Source organism: Triturus cristatus, chromosome 4_1, assembly GCF_964204655.1.
Source record: "Triturus cristatus chromosome 4_1, aTriCri1.1, whole genome shotgun sequence".
NCBI classification, from domain to species: domain Eukaryota; kingdom Metazoa; phylum Chordata; class Amphibia; order Caudata; family Salamandridae; genus Triturus; species Triturus cristatus.
Window position 1 is genome coordinate 1270279214 of NC_140585.1, and position 24588 is coordinate 1270303801.

The 24588-nt window shown below is 46.5% G+C and overlaps 1 protein-coding gene across 1 annotated transcript in view; it reads left to right on the forward strand.

The window, feature by feature from the left end:
* NCKAP1L (NCK associated protein 1 like) overlaps positions 1 to 20493 on the forward strand; it is a 1693457-nt gene extending 1672964 nt beyond the window's left edge. The window contains exon 31 of the mRNA XM_085654768.1: positions 20096 to 20493. Within this exon, the coding sequence (XP_085510894.1) occupies positions 20096 to 20218 (123 nt within the window). The 3' untranslated portion in view covers positions 20219 to 20493. The remainder of the gene's footprint in view (positions 1 to 20095) is intronic.
* Positions 20494 to 24588: the final 4095 nt, after the last annotated feature.

Here is a 24588-nt window from a genome sequence, read left to right on the forward strand (position 1 = left end):
GGAAAAGCAGACAGACTAGAAGAGACACAGGAAGAGGCAAAGGAATAATATAAATGTCGTCCAAGATGTCAAATAAGTTTGATTGGTGGGAGAGGATGGCAAGGAGCCAGGAGTCAGTGAAATAAGCATGGATAAAAGAGAGTGACACCCAGAGACAGAGAGAGAGAGAGAGCCAATAGAGAGACAGGCATACATTAAAGCAGGGACAAAGAAAGAGGTATAAAGATGGCAACACACCCAGTGGTACAGTGAAGGAGATAGAGGGAGGCAAAGAAAGGCATGAATGGAGAAAGGAAAGTAATAGTCTTGCACACAAAGGCATCGGGAGAGCAAAGAAAAAGAAAAATAGGCACCCAGAAAAATGGGTGCCAGTGAAGAGAAAACTGGCTACCAAGGCCACCAAGGCCACAAGAAGAGAGAGAAGGCAAGCATCCAAGGACACACAGACAGACAGGCAGACAAACACACACACAACCTTTGGGAAACAGAGACACATATGAACACTTTCAGCACCAGACAGGCAAACACAAAAGGCCATGGGAAAGAGTGACGGACTAAGAGACAACGGAAAAACCAGAGATGAGAATACACAGATATACATAGACAAAGTCTAACTAGTGAGTGAAAGACATATGAACAGAGTTATTCTGGGAGATAGAGAAGAATTGAGAGGTGTTCAGAAAAAGGGGAAATATCAGAATGGACAGAGGAACCAATGAGAAAAGTGGAGGCAAAAAAAAAGTCAGTATCACGAGAATATTGCAGAAGAGGCAGGCAGACAACCAGGGGTACAAGTGTAGCTGGGGGATGACTTACTGATACCCAGGGTGTCTTCGAGACTTGGGAGAAAAAGAGAGGGAGTTACACAGGGAGAAATAGACGCTATCTGTGTTTGCCTGTTGTATATAAGTTTATTGTTTTTTTTTACTTAAAAACCATTACAATTAACAATAACATGTACAGAGTTATAATTCCTAGTCAGATGGCTTTCAAGGCATTTTTACATTTAGCAATGTGCCATTACAAAGAATAATCACATAAAGTATCTAAAATACAAGTCAAAATGTCTTCCGAACTTATTACAATTGTCAAAACTACTGGTAAAGACAACTGCCCCAGTGCCTACTGGGAGCAAAGTGCAAGGTGCAGTATATAGAGAAATAACAGACTTTTCTCAACAGGAGACCAGCACGAGAGCCCGATGTTCACAGATGCGCCTAATTTATATTTTGCCTTTAACGGTAATGCTGTGGCAAAAAACTTCTCCAGTGAAATTGTTTATTTAATTTGTGAACGGTTAGTTCAAACCATTACAACTATTTAAAACACATACAGAAGAGTAAAAACCTCAAATTAATAGAAATGCACTCACTGGTAAGAGTATCCTAATAAGGAAAACATGCGTTTTGTTATAACAAAGTACATATGCAAAAGAACGAATTGACAGCAATAAAGTGCTGGTGTAAAGGGTAATAGCAACAGGATGTACATTTAAAAGTGCCGTCCAACAATATTGCGTAACACAAAAGTCACAGCCACACATTAAAATTCACACCTGGTTTCAAGGGCTTGACAATGTTGAAATCACAAGTCAATTCGGACACAGTCAAGGGTAAGTACATCCCAATAAAATGCCAGTGCAAGAACCCAAATTGTGAGTGGTAAAGTGCTAGTGCAAAATATATCATAGCTGCAAGAACCGTCCTTCTGCATTGCCTAACACTTACGTCACTCTAGTCACTGTCACATATTAAGAAACACGAGAATTCAGAAATATCACAATATATAAAATCTCAAGTCGGACGGGGATACACTCGCAGATAGAAAGTTTGCTAAACAATGTGCTGAGCTAACATTTAGTCATTACAAAGTGCTTGTGCAAAGACCCCAAATTTGACGCCGATCAGATATTGGTACGAACGATATTAACAGCGGGATGTTCGTTTGAAGGTACTGACCAGAGTGTTGCGTTTCACTTGGACACACTCACATGTTAAGAAACGCACAAGGTTTGCTGAGTGCCAACAGTATTACTAGTATGGCGGATTTTTTTACCGTGTCGGGTAAAAGGGAGTACATACCTCGTGTGAGTGACAGAGTCCAACCGGCCAGGAACAGCGGGGCAGATGGATACAGACTTTCATGGTTCGTAGCGATGGGGGTAATACACTCGTACTGATAAATGTGTCAGGAGCAGAAAGAGGGGAGATGGCTACTGTTCATCTTGCTAACGAAATGGACTTGTGGCAGCCTTAAGGAAGAGTCAAGGATAATGTGAAACAAATTTTGTTAGCAGACAGTGTTGTCGGGGTTAAGAGAGGCAATGGTGGGTTGCCGGCACGAGCGGCTCCCGAGTTATTCCACTCATGTCTTAGCCTGATTTTTCGCTCGTCCAACAGTGTAGGACAAAGGCACACAACGTGTTTAAGGGAGTCCTTACACTGCCCGCATCCCCTGCAAGTTGTCCTTACTTGAGGTTGAGGGCAACAGGCGAGATTTTCTGAAAAGGCCACTTCCCCAGTCTGAGAGCCATAAATCTTGCCGTCTGTTGGTTGGACTATGTACCGGCAATGTAGGATGTGGGAGATGCTGGTTGATAGATGTTAATAACCACCCAAGCAATCTTAAAGGTGGCCCTGTTGGAGTGGTATGACCAAAGATAGACGCATTTGTCAATATCAAGCTTGAAGATGTATTGGGTCGGGTTGCTGATCCAAATTTAGATTACATGTAAGGAGCAGTCTGGTGGGTCTAGGCCTTGACACCCTATGGAATGATCCTCTAGATGCTTGCCCCAGGCTTCCAAAAAAGGCCCTCACTAAAATCTACTATGACTCCAAGGCTCCCACATTGCACCCCTGCACAACCCCTGGGACCCTCACAGAGCAATTTATTTGTACTAAAAATGCTTATAGCCTGGAACCAGCCCTGGACAATATACACCCAGTACTAATAAGGAAGCTGTATCTGCAATGGAGGCATGGGTCCCTGCCAATCCGTGCACTCACTAGTCACTGGATTGAGTCTGCACCTAGCACTTGCCCGGCATGCAGAGTAAGTGATGAAACTGAACTGCATATATTATTCTTTTGTCCGGGCTATAGTGAGGCGCGGAGAAAATGGATCATCCCCATTTGCAGGAACTTGGGTTTTACTAGGTGTCATGAAGCCTTTAGAATCCTCAAGAGTGAAATGGCTGCCCATATTGTGTTTGCTGTGGCCAAATTTCTGGGGGCTTTTTGGCATACAAGGAGACGGTACCTGAAAACGCTCACCTGATTCAATTTGTACTGGTTTAAACTGTATATGACTGTTGTAACGAGCGGCCATATAGATGTCCTGGTGTTTTAAATGTTTTAAATATTTTAAACCATTTTTTAACTAATTCTATGCATGTTTTAAATATTTTTATAATAGTATAATTCTATGCATCTTTTATGGAGATATTCTTCGAAATAAAGTTTATTTGACTTGACTTGACTTGATTTCATCCAGAAGATGCTAGGCATCCTCAAGGAACTTGTGTTGCCCTAGATATGGGCCACTGGTGCTGATTTCCAGCCATAGCACTGCTTCTAGACATCCAACCCTGGCTTCCTGGAGTTTGTGACACATGTTGAGGTAGGCACCAGCACTGATTGCCTGCTGATCGAGGAGGCTCAATTTCAGCCTGATCTGGGCTGCGGATGAGGACCTTTGCAGGCAAAGAACACTTTTGTATATTCTTATAATGAGTTTGTTCAGCACGCTGCTATTTCAAATAGTTTTTGAAAAACTATTATAAAATCTGGCCTCATGCTAGACCAAATTGTGAGATCCTAGGCAGTTATTTTCATGCCTACTTTTTTTTCAGTATCACATGTGAGAACATTTTCAAACATGAGCTCATGACGTGCTATAAAAACCTTTCTTGTCTTTCATAAACATTAATGTAACCCCCGTGTATAAAACCCACCTCAGCACATTTAGGGTGGGCATGACAACTGACTTTCTTCTTTCTTCCCTACTTGTATTTTCATCGGTGGGGATAAGAAGGGCATGAATATTTCTAACATGGTTAAGCTTCAAAATAGCAATGCATAGGGAAACTGTGCTAAAAACATATTGCCTTGCCACCATTTCTTGAAAGTTTTCTTAGGGAAGGTTAACCACAAACAGTCTTCAGGAGGGTAGAGTTTCCTGTCATACCATGAAAGTAGGGTTTGCTTACTTTGCTTGCTCTCTTTAATTTAAGGCAGTCAGGTTTCAGGTTTTTAGGTCTTTATTTCGATAATAAAATCATAAAAGACAGTCATTTACACCTCAAAGTTCAAAGTTCACCAGCCACCACTGCTGGGACCATTGATGAGTTCCTAGATTTCAGACAAGATAGCATTGAGGAAGGTTGAAAGAGAGGCCTGACTGCCTATAATAGAACAGTAACAGATAGACTGTGAAGTTGACAGTGGATTGTTCTTTGAAAATCAGTTTATTTAAATTGTCAAGCATACTTTCATTCCCTGCCATGAAGACAGCAAGCAAATTCAGGAGGTCGACTTGAAGGTCCAATTTAAGTGAGTGATAGTTGAATGTAGAAACAGGATTGAAGTGTCTGCAGGAGTTGAGTCCAGATTGTGGTGAGAAAGCCGTAGATGTTTCTGGAGCGGGTTTGCTTTGCGAGCCAGGGCTACAGGTGGGCTCTGGAAAAAAGAGTGACAGTTCCAGAAGGGATTGATCATTTAGTTACATGCTGCCTGGTCTTGGTTCTGAGATTCCTGAGCCTTCATGGTTGTCTGGTTTTGTAGGTGAGAGTAGAATTATGTTCCCAAATGGGGCCTACATCTAATGGTACATTGGGAGGGCTAAAAAAGTAGTCAGCACATCTCCGATGATAACTTAGATCGAGGACAGGCTGCCAGACGCGAATAAACTCTGAATTGATGACATTGTACCTCGCAGTTGGGAGATGATGTAGGTATTTCGTGTGGTGACTCATGAGAGTGGACGGAGGGTTCAGAGGGAGGGGCTCTTGATGAGGCAACTGGTGAGGGGCTACCATCCGAAGGGGGGATTGATGAATGAAGTGCTGATTGAGGGCCATTGGGGTGGGTGTGGCATCTGGCTTCGTGGGCTTTCCATCTCAACTTCGACCTCCCTGGCCACCAGAGTGGTGGCTCCACTGCTGTCTAGGGTGGCACTGTTTGCGGAGCAGGAGGCACTATGGCCTTAAATGTTAGTTGTGTGGGCCCTTTCCTCATCTACACTGGACTACAGTGGGTGGAGGATTCACCTCTGCTTTTTGATGGGGCACCTACACTATCAACCAAGAGGGGCTTTTTGAAGAGGTCCGAGAGGGTTGTGACACGAGGGCCAGCGGGATTGACTATAATTCTAGTGCCCGATGAGGCAGCCATATAGTGGTTCGGTGGACTTACAGGTCCCAGAAGTGGGAGCCTGAGAGGGTTTCAGTTGTAAGGCGCATTGTTGGCTGGGCTCAAGGGCTGAGGGTGTGGGCTCCCCGTTTACCTGGGGGAACCCCACACAGCCCGCTTTGTTCTTCCTGCACCTTCAAGCAACTTTAGGCTCCTTCCCCATCTTGCCTGACCTCATAATATTCTTGCCTGGATGCTGAGGACTCCTCTAGGGATGACTTCAACTGGTGCAGCCTCACTTCCCCATGGTGCTGCTGACCTTCAACTAGGAGCTGAGGGAGGGGCATGAGCATGCAGTCCTGTGAGGCCCTAAGGCTTTGAGTTGTTTTGTCTGGTAAAACAGGATCTCGGCAATCAGGATCGAAGTCTCGTACCTTGTTCTCCCTGGCATTGGTAGCAAGATAAGTCCACTCAGGAGAATAGTATCTCTGACATGGCACACTTGCTCTTCTCGATCTCCTTACTGTTCCTGAGGCTTGCTCCAACTCACTCTGTTCCGCTTTGTATGGCTCACTTATTGATGCTAGTTCTTTATCAGAGGCAAGTTTCAGGTTTCACCTTTTTTGTCTTCCAGGCCATGATCCATTAGCAGCTTTCTTTCAGCCCATGATTCATTAGCAGCTTCACTCCTTCTAGTCTGCACACAACAAATTTCCACACTAGTTTCTTCAGCTGAGTCAGACTCTATACCACTCGCAACTTTACCGTCTCCCTCAGAGTCTATACCTGGGGCTTGTGCAGCTTGACCCCTCTCAGCTTGACCTGGTGGGTATCCAGCCTCTTCAGGTACCCCTACAGCTTGGCTTGCCCTCTCTGGTGACCTTGAAATCATGGCTGGAATCTCTTCTGGGAGAGGAACTGTTTCTTCCGAGGGACCTGTGACCCGTCAAGTATATGAAGTGTGTATCCAATTTGGCAATCCTCCACACTTCAAATCAGTATTTGCTAACAGTATCACTTGGTAAGGCCCACGCCACAGATGGTTAAGACAGTTCTTTCTTACATGCTTCTGGAAAAGCACCCAATTTCTGGGGTGCAGGTCATGGTAGAGGTCTTTCAATATCTGTGCAGTTGCTGCTCCAACCTGGTGAGACACAGAACAAACCACATCAGCCAATACTTTGCAGTAGTCAAGGATCAAGTCATCTGATATGTTTATCAGTGCTGTAGCTGGTACTGCAGAAAACCACATTGCCCTTCCCATGAGGATCTTGTTCAGAGATTGGCCCAGTTCTCCTCCCAGGAGTGCTGCGCAAACTCATTAGAACCAAGGGCAACGCGTCAGGCTGTTTCAAAGATGCCAAAGCACACGCTTCTGCCAACCTCGTCTTTAGCGTCACATTGATCTGCTCCACAATGCCTTGAGGCCTCTGGCCTGAAACTACAATGCAGTCTCTAATCCAACTTAAGGCAGCACACAACAACTTTATGTTCTCGCTGGTGAAGTGTGTTCCTCTATCCGACTCTAATGTAGTTGGAAATCCAAAACGTAGCACAAGTTCGCTCAACAACAACTTTGCTACTGTGAGACTGTCACACCTTCAAGTTGGATATGCCTCCACCCAGTGAGAAAAGATGCATACAATAACCAAGTCCAATTGAATCCGGTTGAAAGGACCTCCTGACTTTCCAATGTGGCTCAAGGCATCAACAGTTTCCTTCCCACAATTCATCTGTTGGCAAGTAACACACCGATGACACACTGTTTCAGCAATCACACAGAATCTCGGATTTACCCAAGTCTTCCTGAGCAACCTCACCATTGCATCTCTCCCAATATGAGCTGCTCCATGAATCTGTCTTGCCATTGTGTTTAACAAGCAATCTGGTAACACTGCCCTACCATCAGTTGAATCCCATATTTCGTTTTCTCCTTTGTCGCAAACTGCTCATACCCAACTCGCTTTTTTCAGGTCTGTTGCCTGCATTTGCATATGTCTAACTTCATCTAAAGCATCTGCAACAGTTAGCATCATGCTGAGTTTGGTCTTCTCTATGCTCTCACCAGCATATTCCCCATTAAAAATGCATGCGTGTAGTGCAAAAACAAGCAACTTTATCTGCATATATGTTCCCATCCATAACAAAGTCACCCCCTTCATGTGGGCTGCACACTTAACGACAGCCACTTCCTTCTGTAATTGCAATGCTTCTAGTAGTTGCCTCACATAATCTCCATTCCTTATTGGTGAGCCTGATGACGTTAGGAACACTCTCTCAATCAATCAATCAATCAGGGCTTTGTGAAACACACTGCTCACCCACGAGGGTCTCAAGGCACTGCGGTGGGAGGGTGGTGCAGCTCTGGGTCAAGCGAAGAGACAAATCTTCAGGTTCTTCCTGAAGACGTGCTGGGTAGGGGATCGTCTGATGTTGACTGGGAGTTTGTTCCAGGCTTTGGCTGTGATGTGGGAGAAGGCTCTTCCTCCTGTTCTGGTTCTGCAGATGCATGGGGTGTTTGCTAGGGCGAGGTCGGGGAGCGGAGGTTTCTTTTGGGTACGTGGAAGAAGATTTGTTAGTTGAGGTATTTGGGTCCGATATTGTGGAGGGATTTGAAGGCATGGGTGAGTATCTTGAATGTTACTCTCTTCTCGACGGGGAGCCAGTAGAGGTCTCGCAGCTGTTGGGTCATGTGTTGGTGTTGTGGTGTGCCGAGGACCAGTCTGGGTGCGGCATTCTGGATGGTCTGGAGTTTGTGTAGCAGGGATTTGTTGATTCCTGCGTAGTAGACATTTCCGTAGTCTAGTCTCCTGGTTATGAGGGCGTGGGTGATGGTCTTTCGGGTTTCAGGGAGGATCCACTTGAAAGTCTTGTGTAGGATACTGAGGGAGTTGAAACAGGTGGAGCGATGGCATTGGCCTGACTAGTCATGGTGAGGGAGGAGTAAGCTCTGTGACCATAGCTGTCCTAAGTCATGAACCACACCGAAACTGTACTGGCTATCGGAATAGATGGTGACTCAGATCTGTTCAGACCCAAGACATGCACTGGTGAAGGCATTGATCTTGACCACTTGTGCGAATTACACTCCCTTCAGACAAGCAGCTTCCACCACTCACGAGATGGTACAGACAGCAAACGCCACTCTTAAATTACCTTCATTGTTCCTTCGGCATGAGGGATCAAAAGAAAGGACGTGGTCAGAATCTAGCAGCCGTTAATCAACAATGTCATGTCTTGGTTTGGTATGAAGATCAGTAACATCCAGCCAGTCATGGTCTTCACAATCTTCAGCATTTAGTACAGACAACAAGGTAGCTGAATTTAACACAAAAAAGCGCTTCAAGGTGACATACTCTGCAGCGGGCAAAATTTGTTCATACCTTGTCAACCTGTTATACGTCAAATGCTGTGTTTGGGTTCTCATCATCAGGAGTTCAACGGAGTGTGGCACATACACAGTAAGTGGATGGCCCATCACAATGCCCTCACATTGTTCAATACTTACACCTTTTGCAGCAACGGATTTGAGACATCCGGGCAATGCTGAAGCTACAGGTTCTAGTGTAGATGAGAAATAGGCCGTGGGTCTACGGGCACCTCAATGTGTCTGGGTGAGTACAGAAGAGCACAAACCTCCCTCTGATGACAGAACAGCAAAAATGTCTTGTTGTAATCAGGCCTTCCTAAAACTGGAGCGCAATAAAGGCACTCTCTCAGTTACAGGAAGGCAAGCAAACAGTTGTTATCCAAAGATACTGGATCACTCACATCCCTGTGCGTCAGCATCTGAAAAGGTTTTGCCATCAAAGAGAAATTTGGGATCCATTGTCGGCAGTAGCCAACCATTTCCAAAAACATTCTGACCTCTTACTAAGTCGTAGGCGGATTCATGATTGCCTCCACTCGCTCAGGTGATACCTTTCTCTTGTCTTTCTCAATTCGATGACCCAAATACTGAATTTAAGTCAGACAATATTGAAGCTTGCTCGGAGACATCTTATGCCCATGTCAACCAGATGGTTCGATAAGGCGTTAGTATCCTCCCTACAAGCCACCCGTGTTTCAGATGCAATGAGGAGGTCATTAATATGTTGGACTAACACTGAGTTTTGGGGCAGAATCAAACTCTCAAGGTTTTTCTTCAGGACTTGATTAAAGATGGATGGACTTTCAGTATACCCTTGAGGAATACAACACCATGTTAAGACACTGTTCTCCAGACGGAAAGCAAATAAAAATTGGCTTTCCTCATGCAAGGGAATGGAGAAAAATACCTGACAAAGGTCAACCATTCCGAACCAGACAGCTTCACAAGGAATCTGAATTAAGACCACAGATGGATTTGGAACCACAGGATAACATGGAATTACAATGTTATTCACCTCTCTAAGGTCCTGAACTATGCAGTACTTTCTGCTTGGTTTCAGCAATCCCATAACGGGTAAATTGTTTGGGCTTCCTATGATCTCCTTCAGTATGCCCTACGCAATCATGGACTTAATCACAGGTGTTATCCCTGCCACAGTTTCCGGAGTTAGGCTGTATTGTGACATTTTCTGAAATTCTGCATTAGGCTTGATCTGTATGTGGACTGGCTCGACTCCTCAAATCAGTCCGATTTCCTCCCCCATGAAGTCCCATACCACTGGAGAGACGGTGTCTCTCAAGTCCAATGCCATGTCTTCCATTGTCAGTAAAGGAAACATGTCCACACAATGATTCACAATGACACACAATGATTCTGATTCACTGCTGGGACCAACATTTGCCTTGCTAACTAAGAGCGGAGACTCACCGGACACACCTCCCTGACGCTACTCCTCGCCGGACCCGCTTCGCGGGTCCCGCTTCGCTGCTCCTGCCTCCTGGACATCTGCTGTGCTCCTCTAACTGCGGCTGGGCTTGTCTGCCTCCTGTGCCTTCCACGGACCTGCGGCAGTGTAGCTGGCGTGACTGCGCGCGCACAAGCGGGACCACAGGGCTGCGAGCTGACCCGCAGGGACTCGGTGTACCAGGAGTCCCTGCGCGAGGTCCAGACCCGCAACACCTGGGTCGCTCTCCCTGCCTGCCCCGCCCACGCTACAGCCATTAACAGAGGACGCTCCGGTGGAAATCTCTGGGACCAACATTTTCCTTGCTAACTAAGAGCGGAGACTCACCGGACACACCTCCCTGACGCTACTCCTCGCCGGACCCGCTTCGCGGGTCCCGCTTCGCTGCTCCTGCCTCCCGGACATCTGCTGTGCTCCTCTAACTGCGGCTGGGCTTGTCTGCCTCCTGTGCCTTCCACGGACCTGCGGCAGTGTAGCTGGCGTGACTGCGCGCGCACAAGCGGGACCACAGGGCTGCGAGCTGACCCGCAGGGACTCGGTGTACCAGGAGTCCCTGCGCGAGGTCCAGACCCGCAACACCTGGGTCGCTCTCCCTGCCTGCCCCGCCCACGCTACAGCCATTAAGAGAGGACGCTCCGGTGGAAATCTCTGGGACCAACATTTGCCTTGCTAACTAAGAGCGGAGACTCACCGGACACACCTCCCTGACGCTACTCCTCGCCGGACCCGCTTCGCGGGTCCCGCTTCGCTGCTCCTGCCTCCTGGACATCTGCTGTGCTCCTCTAACTGCGGCTGGGCTTGTCTGCCTCCTGTGCCTTCCACGGACCTGCGGCAGTGTAGCTGGCGTGACTGCGCGCGCACAAGCGGGACCACAGGGCTGCGAGCTGACCCGCAGGGACTCGGTGTACCAGGAGTCCCTGCGCGAGGTCCAGACCCGCAACACCTGGGTCGCTCTCCCTGCCTGCCCCGCCCACGCTACAGCCATTAACAGAGGACGCTCCGGTGGAAATCTCTGGGACCAACATTTTCCTTGCTAACTAAGAGCGGTGACTCACCGGACACACCTCCCTGACGCTACTCCTCGCCGGACCCGCTTCGCGGGTCCCGCTTCGCTGCTCCTGCCTCCCGGACATCTGCTGTGCTCCTCTAACTGCGGCTGGGCTTGTCTGCCTCCTGTGCCTTCCACGGACCTGCGGCAGTGTAGCTGGCGTGACTGCGCGCGCACAAGCGGGACCACAGGGCTGCGAGCTGACCCGCAGGGACTCGGTGTACCTGGAGTCCCTGCGCGAGGTCCAGACCCGCAACACCTGGGTCGCTCTCCCTGCCTGCCCCGCCCACGCTACAGCCATTAAGAGAGGACGCTCCGGTGGAAATCTCTGGGACCAACATTTGCCTTGCTAACTAAGAGCGGAGACTCACCGGACACACCTCCCTGATGCTACTCCTCGCCGGACCCGCTTCGCGGGTCCCGCTTCGCTGCTCCTGCCTCCTGGACATCTGCTGTGCTCCTCTAACTGCGGCTGGGCTTGTCTGCCTCCTGTGCCTTCCACGGACCTGCGGCAGTGTAGCTGGCGTGACTGCGCGCGCACAAGCGGGACCACAGGGCTGCGAGCTGACCCGCAGGGACTCGGTGTACCAGGAGTCCCTGCGCGAGGTCCAGACCCGCAACACCTGGGTCGCTCTCCCTGCCTGCCCCGCCCACGCTACAGCCATTAAGAGAGGACGCTCCGGTGGAAATCTCTGGGACCAATATTTGCCTTGCTAACTAAGAGCGGAGACTCACCGGACACACCTCCCTGACGCTACTCCTCGCCGGATCCGCTTCGCGGGTCCCGCTTCGCTGCTCCTGCCTCCTGGACATCTGCTGTGCTCCTCTAACTGCGGCTGAGCTTGTCTGCCTCCTGTGCCTTCCACGGACCTGCGGCAGTGTAGCTGGTGTGACTGCGCGCGCACAAGCGGGACCACAGGGCTGCGAGCTGACCCGCAGGGACTCGGTGTACCAGGAGTCCCTGCGCGAGGTCCAGACCCGCAACACCTGGGTCGCTCTCCCTGCCTGCCCCGCCCACGCTACAGTTTATTGCCGGCCACTCTTCCCGCTGCGCGGGAGCGCGCGGGAGCGCCCAGGGCTAAGCCCGGGCAAAGGGCGGGCCGTCTGTGGCCGTCAGGGGCCAAAGGAGGCCGGGCTGGGCCATATCCCTTACTTCTAACTTTTCAATTTGACTAAGGTGATGCCCTCACCAGGTCCGCGTGAAACTCCATCAAGGGAGGGGGGTAGCAATACAGGGCCACTGGACAACTATTTTAAATCTGCTAAAGCGGACGCAGACAAAGAAAATTCCCTGGAGAGACAAAGGGCGGTGCGGCGACGCTCCATTGAATCTATGAGGAGCAGACCCTTGACGGAGATTATCCCGCATCCTTTGTCACAGGAGGAAGGTACGCCCCCTAATAGTTTAAATCCTCCGACCTCCGAGGACATCCCCCTTTTACTTCGGGAAATCCCAAGTTCCCCCGGGATGATCCCTGGTAAGATTACAGACGCAACTTCTCCAAAGATATGTACCACCCCCGTCAACTTGGTTACTCAAACGCCCCCTGGGAATGCAAATAAGAAAAGCAAGCAAAAACAAAGTGTTGTGCGGGAACTACATAGGCCCCCACCAAGTAAACGTAGTAGGAAGTCAATGGGGGGGAGGGGGAAAGCCAAACTATCCCATCTAGACTTTGGCAAAAAAAATACAAACTTACTTCAATCTGGGAGGGTCTCTGAGACTGTGCCTACTGCTTCTCCCTCCAAGTCCCCCGGCTGCAATATAGCTGTTGATAATAACGGCCCAGTGGACAACACACCTAGCATAAATCCCCCCATCATATCCATAGGGAGTATAAAATCCCTACTTTGTTCCCTCCTGCAGCCTATTAGCGATAGCCTGAAAAAAGTGGAGATTAGGCTCACTCTGTTAGAGACATACCTTACTACCTTGAACACCTTAGTTAGTAAGCAATCCAAAAATATGGGACCTCATCTCCCTGTGGGTGATACTCCCAAAATAGGAATCCCACAGGGTGCTAATAAGGTTCCCTCTCAGAGCGCCCCCACTGTCCCCCCCTTGCAGCCACTAATGGCTATTCCAGTCCAGGCACCGCGTAGTAACTTAAACCATAGGCTTCCTCAACCAATAGACTATGTTCCTCAAAGTTTTCAGGTAGGGACTAACGGAGGCCAACAAGAATCCGGTAGCGCTCCTCTAAACTCCCCAAGTTGGCAAACTCCAAGACCACGGAGACCAGATCTGCCGCCAGAGGCTAATAGTTTAACGGTGGTCTTAGCAGGTGCCCCCCAGTTAAGATCAGGGGAACATGAGGACTACCAATCTCTAAAGAAAAAGGTCATTAAATGGCTAAATCTGAACCGACCCCTACCACCCCGTTTTAACAATGAGATTATCATGGTTAGAAGGGTCCCTTGGCTAGGGAAGACCAGAAAAACAATAATAGGGGACTGCATTTTGGTAAGCTTTAAGGATCCGGGCACTGTCTTGCACATCTGTGAAGGAATAAATAGATCACTGGATTCTACTATTCAGACCCTTCCAGTATCCTTCTTTTTCCCACCCAATCGCATGCACCACGTCCCATTACAGGATGAGTGGATAAGGGTGGAGCACAGACGTAAACACAAGGATTATGTACAACGTCCAAATACCCAAATGCAGGATGCACCCTATTTTTATTTCAACCGCTTTAATTGTTTGACTGATCTGGATGGGGTTGATTGACTTTCAGCTTATGCGCCAATGACCCAAGATTGTGGTTCCTGTAGTCTCCCTAAGACACCCGCCCCGACTATTGGCAAAATGCATGAGTCACTAAACAACTCAGTGCTCATGGATGATTTATCTGCCCACAATGTTGCTAATGCCCTTGGAATTTTGAACGAGCCAACACCTGTGGAGAACGGCCCCAGTGGACTCTCAGAATCTCCGTTCCCTAGTGTTGGTAATGCGCTAGAACTCCCGATTGCATGTGAGTCTGGAACCATCTCCTCTAACCTGCCAGGTACGGCATCTAAAACTTCTAATCATCTGAGGCTGATTTGCTGGAATGTTGCAGGGCTGGCTAATAAACTGGCTGACCCGGACTGGGCAAATTATATTGAGTCGGGAGACATATGTATGTTCCAGGAAACATGGGCCAGAAAGGACTATGGTCACCAAGGCTACATGTCATTCTTCATTCCAGCAAGGTGGGAAGGCAAAGGCCGTCCGTCAGGAGGGCTTACGACTTGGGTCGCATCTCATCTGGGCTGTGTGGCCATGCGCTTACCGGTTAACTCTGAAGATATCCTTGCGATTTCCCTTTAATGGCCCAACCAAGTTAAACTTGTGTTTATTAACATTTACTCTAGGCCAATGGGGATTGCTAAGGAATCACCGACCATAGATGAACTCTCTAACTTTATATCTGATTTATCGAGTGATTCATTCTATGTAGTGGGAGGGGACTTTAACTCTCATTTTGAGCCACTCCCTGGCCTTCTAGAAGGGTCATCTTCGGACGAAGAGGCCAGATGGGCAGTGCCTTTAGTGGAAGCTCCGCCCCCGAAGGCTTGGACCCCACTAGCACTACAAATCACAGCCCTCACCCTAAAATTCGGAATCAGAGCTTGCAATGGCCGAATGAAATCTGACATACCAAGTAAAACCACCTACAACAGACCGGGAAGAGAGTCCCGTCTGGATTATGTCTTGGCCCAAATAGTGAAGTGGCCGAAAATCCAGGATTTCAGGGTAATGGAAAGGACAGATAGCGATCATAACGCGCTTGAGCTTGACCTTGATTATCCTGGCCCCCAATCTTCCGCGAATAACGAGCAAGGGAATATCCCTGTGCTTCTCCTTGACAATAATAGGAGAAGGGTTAGGTGGGAGCACTTGGCTACAAGTAAGAATAAACTCTCTAAGCCTTATGATGGGTTAATTCCAATCTTGGAAACTGTGGGGTGTATGGACACTGAGGCTAACAATAAAGATTCCCAGGGTAAATTGTTTAAGGCCCATGAGGACCTGATAAAAGCTGCGGTCCCTCATTTTACTTGTAGTCTACTAACAATAAAAGGGGGACGTCAAGGCAAAACATTATGGTATAACCAAGCCTGCAGAAGGGCAAAAACAGAACTCCTTATAACAATTAAAGAGGGTTTAGGGGGGGACAGCATTAAAAAAAGTAGGCAAGCTTACAAGAAACTTATTGCCCACGCAAAGGTAGAATGGGAGGAAAACCAGTGGGAAAAACTCACCAAGGCCCTAGCGACCCAAAACCCTCGTTTGTTTTGGAGGATTGTGAACGGGGGGTCGGGGAACTTAAAATCGGCACTAGAGCCCAATATCGCCCCAGGGGTGTGGCAGGCTCACTTCCAGACCCTATACAGCTCTGAGCCGGGAGAATCTCCACCTCCTGTTGAGATGGGCTGGCCGGACTATGCAGGGGACCCTATAACGCTGGGCGAGGTTACCGCTGCCATCTCAGGACTGGCTTCTGGAAAGGCGCCAGGACTGGATGGATTACCAGGCGATATGTTTAAACAGGAGCCCAGAGTTTGGGCACCTTACCTTACCGCCCTTTTTAATGGAGTTCTTGGAGGCATGGAAATCCCTAGTACTTGGCTGGGGGCAGAGGTGGTCCCCATCTTCAAAAAGGGCTCGCCTCTCTTCCCAGCCAACTACAGACCAATCAGCCTGATAGACGTGGCACAGAAGCTGTTTGGTAGGGTGTTGCTGAACAGGCTCCAGGATTGGATGGAGGAGGTGGGTGCCCTTAGTCCCTACCAGGCGGGATTCAGGAGGGGAGTATCCACAGTGGACCAGGTTTTTAGATTGAACCTGATCTATTGGAGGGCAGCAAAATTCGAGGGCGGTAGTCTGTACACAATTTTTGTGGACTTACGGGCCGCCTTCGATTTGGTGCCCAGGGGGAAACTTTGGAGCGTCCTGGCGGGGATGGGTCTTCCCCCGGACATCCTATTGATCCTACAGAGGCTGCATCACAATAATTATGCTCGAGTGAGGTGTGGGCGCTTGGGGGAATTGACCGAGAGATTCCCCGTTGGCCGGGGGGTAAGACAGGGTTGTGTGTTAGCACCGACCCTGTTTTGCCTCTTCGTCAACGGGGTAATCGCCCATTTGAATGCCACTAAATATACTGACGCCCCAAAATTAAATGGCAGCAGGGTGCCCGCAATTATGTTTGCGGATGACACCCTGCTGCTATCTAAAACCCCTATGGGTATACAGAGGATTCTCGATTCCTTTGTGGCCTTCTGCACTGACAGGGGGGCTAGAAATTAATGCGGCAAAAAACAAATTCATGGTTTTGAACCCGAGACAAAAATTGCGACCAAATCCACAATTGGGAACTGTACGGCTCGAGAGAGTGGCCACCTTTGAATATCTGGGTGTGACCCTCAACGAAACGATGACTTGGGGATCCCACCAGAGTAGGGCCAACCTTAAACTTACGCAAACTACTGGGGGTATCACCCGGATGATGACTGGTTCGTCATACCGTCCATTGGGGGCACTAATCCAGATATACAAGGCCCAGGCCAGGGGAGCGATAATGTATGGGGCGGAAATATGGGGCCACACGCCTTGCGGGAGTCTCTCAATAACGGAAAATAAGTTCATAAGACAGATAACCGCACTCCCCCCCAGCACCCCGCTCCTCCCCCTAAGGCTTGATTTGGGCCTACGACCGTTAGCTGATGAAATAAGTCTGAGACCCATAGCATTCTGGCGCAGGCTGTGGAGCAGTAACGATCTTGCAGAATATCGGGCGGAATTGGTTGAACTCTTGAACCACCCAAAAGTGCTTAACATCCCTTGGGTCAAAAACATCCAAGCCACTTGTATGGAGATAGGGCTCCCCGATTTATGGACTGATCCAGCGAAAGCAGCACCAAAAATTTCCAAAAAAATCCCTGGCTAATGTATATCATGAACACAAAATAGCCAGGACCCAAGCCACTCAGGCACAGGGGTCCTTATCCTTCGTGTTTCTGCAAAGTAAGGATTCCTACAGGTTCGAGAAAGTATTAGACCCCATTTCCCCTGTACTAGCGCGGAAGCTGTTTCTCCAATGGAGATACAGCACACTGCCTTTCCGTTCCTTCACATGCACATGGTCAACGGCTCCTACTACAATGCAGTGCCCGGCTTGCGATGCTAAGGAGGAAACGGATTTGCATGTGGCTTTCTTCTGCCCAGCCTACAAGGCAGCACGAAAATACTGGCTTCTTCCGCTGATAAGGAATATGGGCTGCAGGGAATACGCACCAATGTATAGGATTTTGAAATGTGATGTCTCTGGTCCAACTGTCTTTGCGCTAGCAAAATTTCTTACCAGTGTATGGCATACACGCAACCACATTCTAAAGGCGTTGGGTCCCTCTTAGTGATTGAATATGTTTACTGTTCATTGTTGCTACTTTGATAACTGTTGTTTAATAACTTTTTATCTAAATGATGATTATTTATGTATTTTATGTTTATGTAAATATTTTATCTGTGCTTTTATGGTCATTGACCGAAATAAAGCTATCAAAGTGAAAGTGAAGTGATTCACTAGTTTAAAGGCAATGTCATTATTGTTAGTCTGCAATTCGATTCCCTTCATTGTGCAATAGATGGTACAATTCAATTTGCACAAGAGGTCACGTCCCAGTAAACAGACTGGACATGGATTACACACTATGAACTGATGATGATCCTGGAAAGCTCCGGTCTACACCGGCAACTCTTCTGTCAGAAGGTAGTTCATCCTTTTATTAGCAACTCCTACAACTTGGACTGATTTTCCAGAGAGGGGTAGTTTTGGGACTACTGCAGATCTCACAGTAGAACGGGTAGCACAAGCGTCAATCAAGAGCATGATGGGAAGTCCATCTACATCTGCCTCAACATATGGCCCATTCTGGTCTACCTCTAAGACCACTCCAAGAGTACAGTCTTCCTCCCCACCCAGGCACCGTCATTGGGCCGGGTCTTGATCCAGTGTATCTAGCACTTCCATGAAGGGCATCTTGTGGTATGTTCTTTTACCCTATGAGATTCTCGGGGGTTGTGGCACCTGTACTAGCTGATTCTGATTCCCCCACCCCATTAAGGGATCTTGGCCTTATCACTGTATTACCACATCTGTCACTTGTTTGCACCTGCTGTCCCGTCTGTGTGTTTCGCATTTGGGCCAGCATTAACTTCTCCTTTATCTTCCAATGCTTGGAATCCACTCATCACTGCAATATCTGGCATACCGAAGAATTTCATCCACAGATTTATTTTGCCAGCAGATCAAATGCTGTTGAATCATGAGGCTGATTGCCGGTTTCAACCCTGTCATAAATTTTGAGACAAACTGACCCATATCCTTTGGATAAAAAGTGTCTAACCTACTCTATTGTTTAATAGCTTGCAAGAACCTCTCATACTAGGCATGTACTGACTCTTTTGGTTACTGGAACGTTTGATCCATCTTTAACCCAATCAATACCTTGTGGATCTATTTTGGACTGCAACCATGTGATCACCTGATCGTACTTTTCCATAATCAAGAGCGAAGGACCATGAGTTACAGGATCCTTCTTTCGAGTTTTTGACCTGAAACAGGGAAAAAGACGTGCTGCATTGCACGGGTCCTAGACCAAATGGTTTACTTCCAGATTAAAAGAGATGTTTCTCAACTTTCACCTTAAAAAGTTTCGTGGACGCCATTAAGAGGTCACCACTCGCCATGGATTGCAGCTGCAGCCCCTGAGTTTCACCTTGCGACCCATGGCACTGCCTTTGCGACCCCTGGCCTCAGAAGTGGCAAAATCAGCACCAGAGACACAGGGGCAGCTCATCCTTAAAGGCGTCAGTTGGGGTTCCACTTTCTTGTTTTCTGACAACTTTTTTATTGCACTAATAGTGAATAATATTAAATGATTCACTATTAGTCTAATAAAAATGGAGTACAATCAGCTGAAATATGGTCTTCCCTGGCAGCCGAGGTAATTAAAAAATGCTTTCAGATGTATGTGTGTGCAAGTGAAAGTAAAGGTGAAAGTGCGTCTAATGTCACTTTTGGTACCCCTGACATATGGTTGACGGATGTCCATGCAAGTTATGCTTTCAAAATAATATAGTATTCCCCATAAAACGATAGGAGATATTGTTTCTTCTTAAAAAATATTTTAATCAAACTAGCATATGGAAATCTATTGACTGCAAAAAATCACTTTTCATTTCTTTTCGGCCGCAGCCTTGCCCTTAATTAACGCTTTTAAGTGAAACAATTAAATAGGAAAGTCTTAGTTGTGACAACAGTGGGGTATATTTTGTTTAAAGATGGCGACCGACGGCTGACATTTGCACAGAAAGTATAAATGAATAAGATAGTTCTGCTACATTATTCGATCTCTCCTGGTGGCTGCATGACACATCTTAGGCCACCTATTAGGATGAAGTGCTAACTTCACTCGAATATGTGGCCCTAAACTCGGACACAGGAATTGTGAGGGTGGATGTTTGATTCACTGCTTTGAGTCAGGGTGTATTTCTGTTTACTTCAAGTATTATCCCATTAATGTTTCAATTTTTTTGTCAATTTCACAGGGATTCCTTAGATTTATTTTCGATTTCTCAGATAAATTTACAATATAGCTTGTGTCACAAAAATCACTTTAATGGTCCCCGCCCCTTCTTTCAACTTCACTATGTAATTTGACAGTATGTAACATGAATTTTAAAGTTAATAGCAGCTGGCCCTTTTCAGGCGTTTCTACCGATGTTTTAAAAAAAAAATGGTTGCTCAGCTCCCACTAAGAAACACTTTCCAATTGTCTATTGTTAAACTTATTACTTTTACTTTCAGATCGTGAAAGAATCGTCTTTTTTGACCGTGGACATGGTGGAGTCGTGCTTTCCTTACGTCCTGCTGAGAAATGCATATCGAGAAGTCTACCGAGCTTACCTTTCGGCACCTGCAGGGGTCTGAAGTTCACAGTGGATCAGGCGCATCGCCTATAACTGCCGAATGAGCCTAAAGAGTTGGAAGGACTTTTTCTCTTCACAGTTGCATCAATTTGATTTCGTTGTAATAAGCACTTGGTGTATCACAATTGTCTGATTCCACTGAAAGTTTTTGACCCTGTATATCACAGCTTTGATTGTGTTAAAATAAATCCCCCGTATGCAGTGTCTTGGTAACCTCGGCATCCTTCATAAAACGGAGCGTTGTTTCACTGTTATTAAACGAATTTGCAACAAATACATTCTCGAGGTGGACAGTGACTGGGTGACTTTCTGAGAAGAAAAGTTATGTTTACATATAAGTGTCTGCTCTTGCACCTAACCATGCGAATGCTCATATTTAGATTGAGCCTACCAGAGAGTGCAAGCTGTCTGGTTGCAACAGACCTATTCTGGATTTACAGGCAAATTATAGAGGCTTACAGACCGCCTATTGCTTACCATTGGTGGCCTTAGGGTCATTCATTTGCTTCCTTCTTCTTCAAAGGCTTGTTTTTCTCAGCCTGTTCATCTTGTGTTTGTCCCTCCCATGGTGCATACCCTCTTTACCATTTGTCTGATTGGCTGGCTTCTACACTTTCACATCTCACTATTAAGGAACTACGGGCCATATGTAGGAAGCCAAATTGCGATCGCAAATGCTGAAATTCACCGAATTTCGGCGTTTGCGATTGCAATTTGGGCAGTGTGCTATGTAGCACACAAAAACCCACATGCAAAATAAGGAATCGCAAATTTTGCAATTCCTTATTTTGCTAATGCATTTAAGGAATCCCATATTGCGATTCCTTAAATGCAATGTAGGAAGAACCCAAGTTGTTTCGATTTTGGCTTAAGGAATCGCAAATTACCACCAACTTCAGGTTGGTGGTAATTTGCGATTTCTTTGAAAAATGCACTTTTTTGCATTTTTGAAAGTGCCCTGTGGTGCACATACATGCCCTTAGCGCATGTATGTGCGCCACATGTGCACACATGTTTATTTCAGGGGTGCAAAAGGGTGTCCTATTGACACCCCTGCAACCTTGAAATTGCATTATCAATTTGCGATTCTCTAATTGAGAATCGCTAATTGAGAATGTCTTCCTATTCATTCCTATGGGCCTTCAAGCCCATAGGAATGAATGGCAAGGTATTCCTTATTTGCGAATCTCAATTTGGGATTCGCAAATAAGAAATAGGTGGGAATCGCAAAATATTTTGCTAATCCTACCTACATTCCGTTTTGCAATTCTCTAATTGCGATTCCCTAAAAATTGCAATTAGAGAATCGCAAAACACGTTTTACCTACATATGGCCCCCGATTTTTCTTTTTGATTAAGCACTGAAAGGTGCATGTGCTTTTCAGCTCTCTCCCTCTCCTGCTCCTCCCCCAAATACGCGCCCCAACTGTTATCTGTGTTGCTCTCACCCACATGCTTCTCCCCCACCAAACTCTTTCTGAGTTCCACGCTTAAATATAGCTTTCTCGCTTGTGTGCTTCTCCCTCCTGCACCCATGTTGCTATCACTCGTGTGATTCTTCCCCTGATGCGCTGCCCCATTGTTCCACACCCACCATTTTTTTTACTGTATGCCTCTCCTCCTTAAAAAAAAAGAACACACTCACGCAACTTTTAAAAATTTTGGAATTATTTACTGACCCCTCTCAGATTAGTAAATTAAAAAAATTGCACACATTTCATTTTCTAGGTATGTATGTATCATGATGCAGGTACCCTTACAAAATGATGCAGATGGTCATCAGACCTTTTCTTGCTTTCATTTATGAGGGTCACGCTGCACAGCATCTTGCCAATGCTGTACATCACCGCCAAAAGGGATAGGCAAAGCCAATAGGTCCCAAACGTGAAACAAATTGGATTTGGCAATATATGTTATCATGGCCAGTTTTACCTTTCTGACCCACCCAAAAGATGGCAGCACAATGGACTTTTTACTGACAAGCTTTGGAAAAGTCAATGGGCCTGGCTTTATCTGTCTTAGAAGACTTCTTTCAACTGACAAACCTCTGTATATATGTGTTTCTGTTTGTTTGTTCGTGCGGTGATGTGGGTAGTTGAATGTGAGAACGACTCAATGGGTGGATATATGAGTGACTAGATGAACGTCTATTGACCCATAATCATCACTCACGCATGGCTGTACATGGGATAGCAAAAGACAATAATACATTTTTCAAAACATTTGATTTAAAAGGGGGGTCATGCAAGCTACAAATGGCCACACTTGGAATCACTCCTGATTAAAGAGGGAATGAATGTGTGCAGCACTAAAGACAACTGTGGTTTACAAAAAGACATAATGGAGCGACAATCATTTTAGAAAGATGAACATTATACACATAACGATGAGAAAAATGGAACCACTTTGGCGAAGATATGAATTTGTAACAGGTTTTGTTAGTGTAACCCAATCAATACGGTTTCTTTCTTTCTCGGTTTGCACCCTAAATCTACAATGGGGAAAAAAAACAAGCATTGGCATAGCCAATAGATCTCGCTTTTGGGATCTTCTAAGTATTTAGCCATGCAGTACATTATCCTGGGTGCTAAAGTGATGGTGTGGCACTGAATATATGTTTGCTTGCGTACCCTGGAGTGCAACTGGATTTCATCTGCATTTTTATGGTACCTTGGTTGTAGCTGTCTGTGTTGCTCACAAGGTTGATATTAACAAGGATCTTCGACAGGAAACCAGGTGATTATGTAATTGGGGCCAACTAGACAGAACAATGTATAGCTGTTTTATGAAAGGTTGCATTAGACATTATTTACAATTTGAGCCACGAGGAGATAAAGTCACTTGCCCCAAATCACAAAATATTTTTGATTGATGACTAAAACCAGTACTAGACTATTAGTGAAATAATAAAAAATGGGTGATAATTTTACAGACTCCTTATTGGAGTGGTTTCTTTCCAGGACAAAAAAATGATGTAGATTAGCAGCACTAAAAAGAAGCAATGCCTCCTTAAGCGCCGCACCGTAAGCAACTAAGCTGGGTAAAATCAGAGCTCTGGAGAAAGATTTGTGATCTGATCTTACTACAAATTGGTGGTAACTTATGGCATTTTCACAGAAACAGTACTTCATTTATAACAGTCAGGAACCCATAACCACTGTTGGGAAGGAAGATACAAGCTAGAAACAAACACAAGAAGCAAACACAGAATAGACAGAGCACACAGCATAGGATACACAATCTAGAATCATGCTCAACACAGACAGACAACGAAAATGCAAATTAGCTTTGCAAAAGTTAGGAGAGTGCCTAGCTGCCACCTGTGCATAAAAGTGGGACCCCCAGTACTCCACTTGCTCCCTGTTCTCGCTACAAGTCCTCTATAGCCAGAGCCAAATACTGGGCACAACACCCTGCTAAGATAACACCAAGTGAGCTGCCTTGGCCCAGTCAAGAGAACTGTAATGCCCACAGGAAGGTCTTCCCTCATCAGAGAGCTTGATACAAAGACAAATCCATTGTGAAATGGCAATTATGCGAATCAGTGTTCCTTCTTACTGCCCCACAAACTCAACTAACAACTGGTCATTTAAGCACGCCTCCCAAGTCCTATCTCTGTAAAAAGTTGCATGCATGCTTAGGAGTCAGCTGGTGCAACCTTCTTAGCAATGGAGGCAGAAAAATAGTTGTTAGGGTAGCTGACTGAGCCACATCAAACTGCGTTGTATCATTGGGCAGGAACGTTGTTTGAGGTTGCGGGGCCAACTTGTCCAGGGGAAAACGTATATAGAGCCTAAACAGACAGAAGAGGGAGTTCATGGACACTTGCTGCAGAAGTGGTCGCAATCAAGCAAGCAGTTTTCAGAGTTAGGGGTCAAACATTTCAGTGCATACCATGGCACCCAAGAAATTAGGATTTCATCTTTAAAGCCCAAAATAATTCCAATAGGGTCCATTCGGCCGCAATTGAGCTGTTTGAGCCAAATGTCTAGCTTTAAGTGAGCCTGAGATATGGAAATTAGCTGAAAAATCTCTGGTATGCCAGATCAGAAAAGGCATTTAGTCTTCTGGCAACTAGTGGGACCCCCACACAAAATCAAGGAGAGGGAGTTCAGCTGCAGCACCACCTGAAGAACAAGTTGAGGCAAAGAGGTTGGTAAATTTTCTTTCAATTGAATTATTGCAAAAGTGGCAGAGTTCATTTTAAATGCAGTACGACCTTTTGCTATCACCAGTCTGGACACAGGTGACATGTTTAATGCTTAGAAGAATTTTGCCAATAAGAAATGGCTTTCAAATACTTATAGTACGACACAATTTGACTAGCTAGTTTGGGCAGAAATGAGTGTCCTCGACCTAAGACCTGTCCCA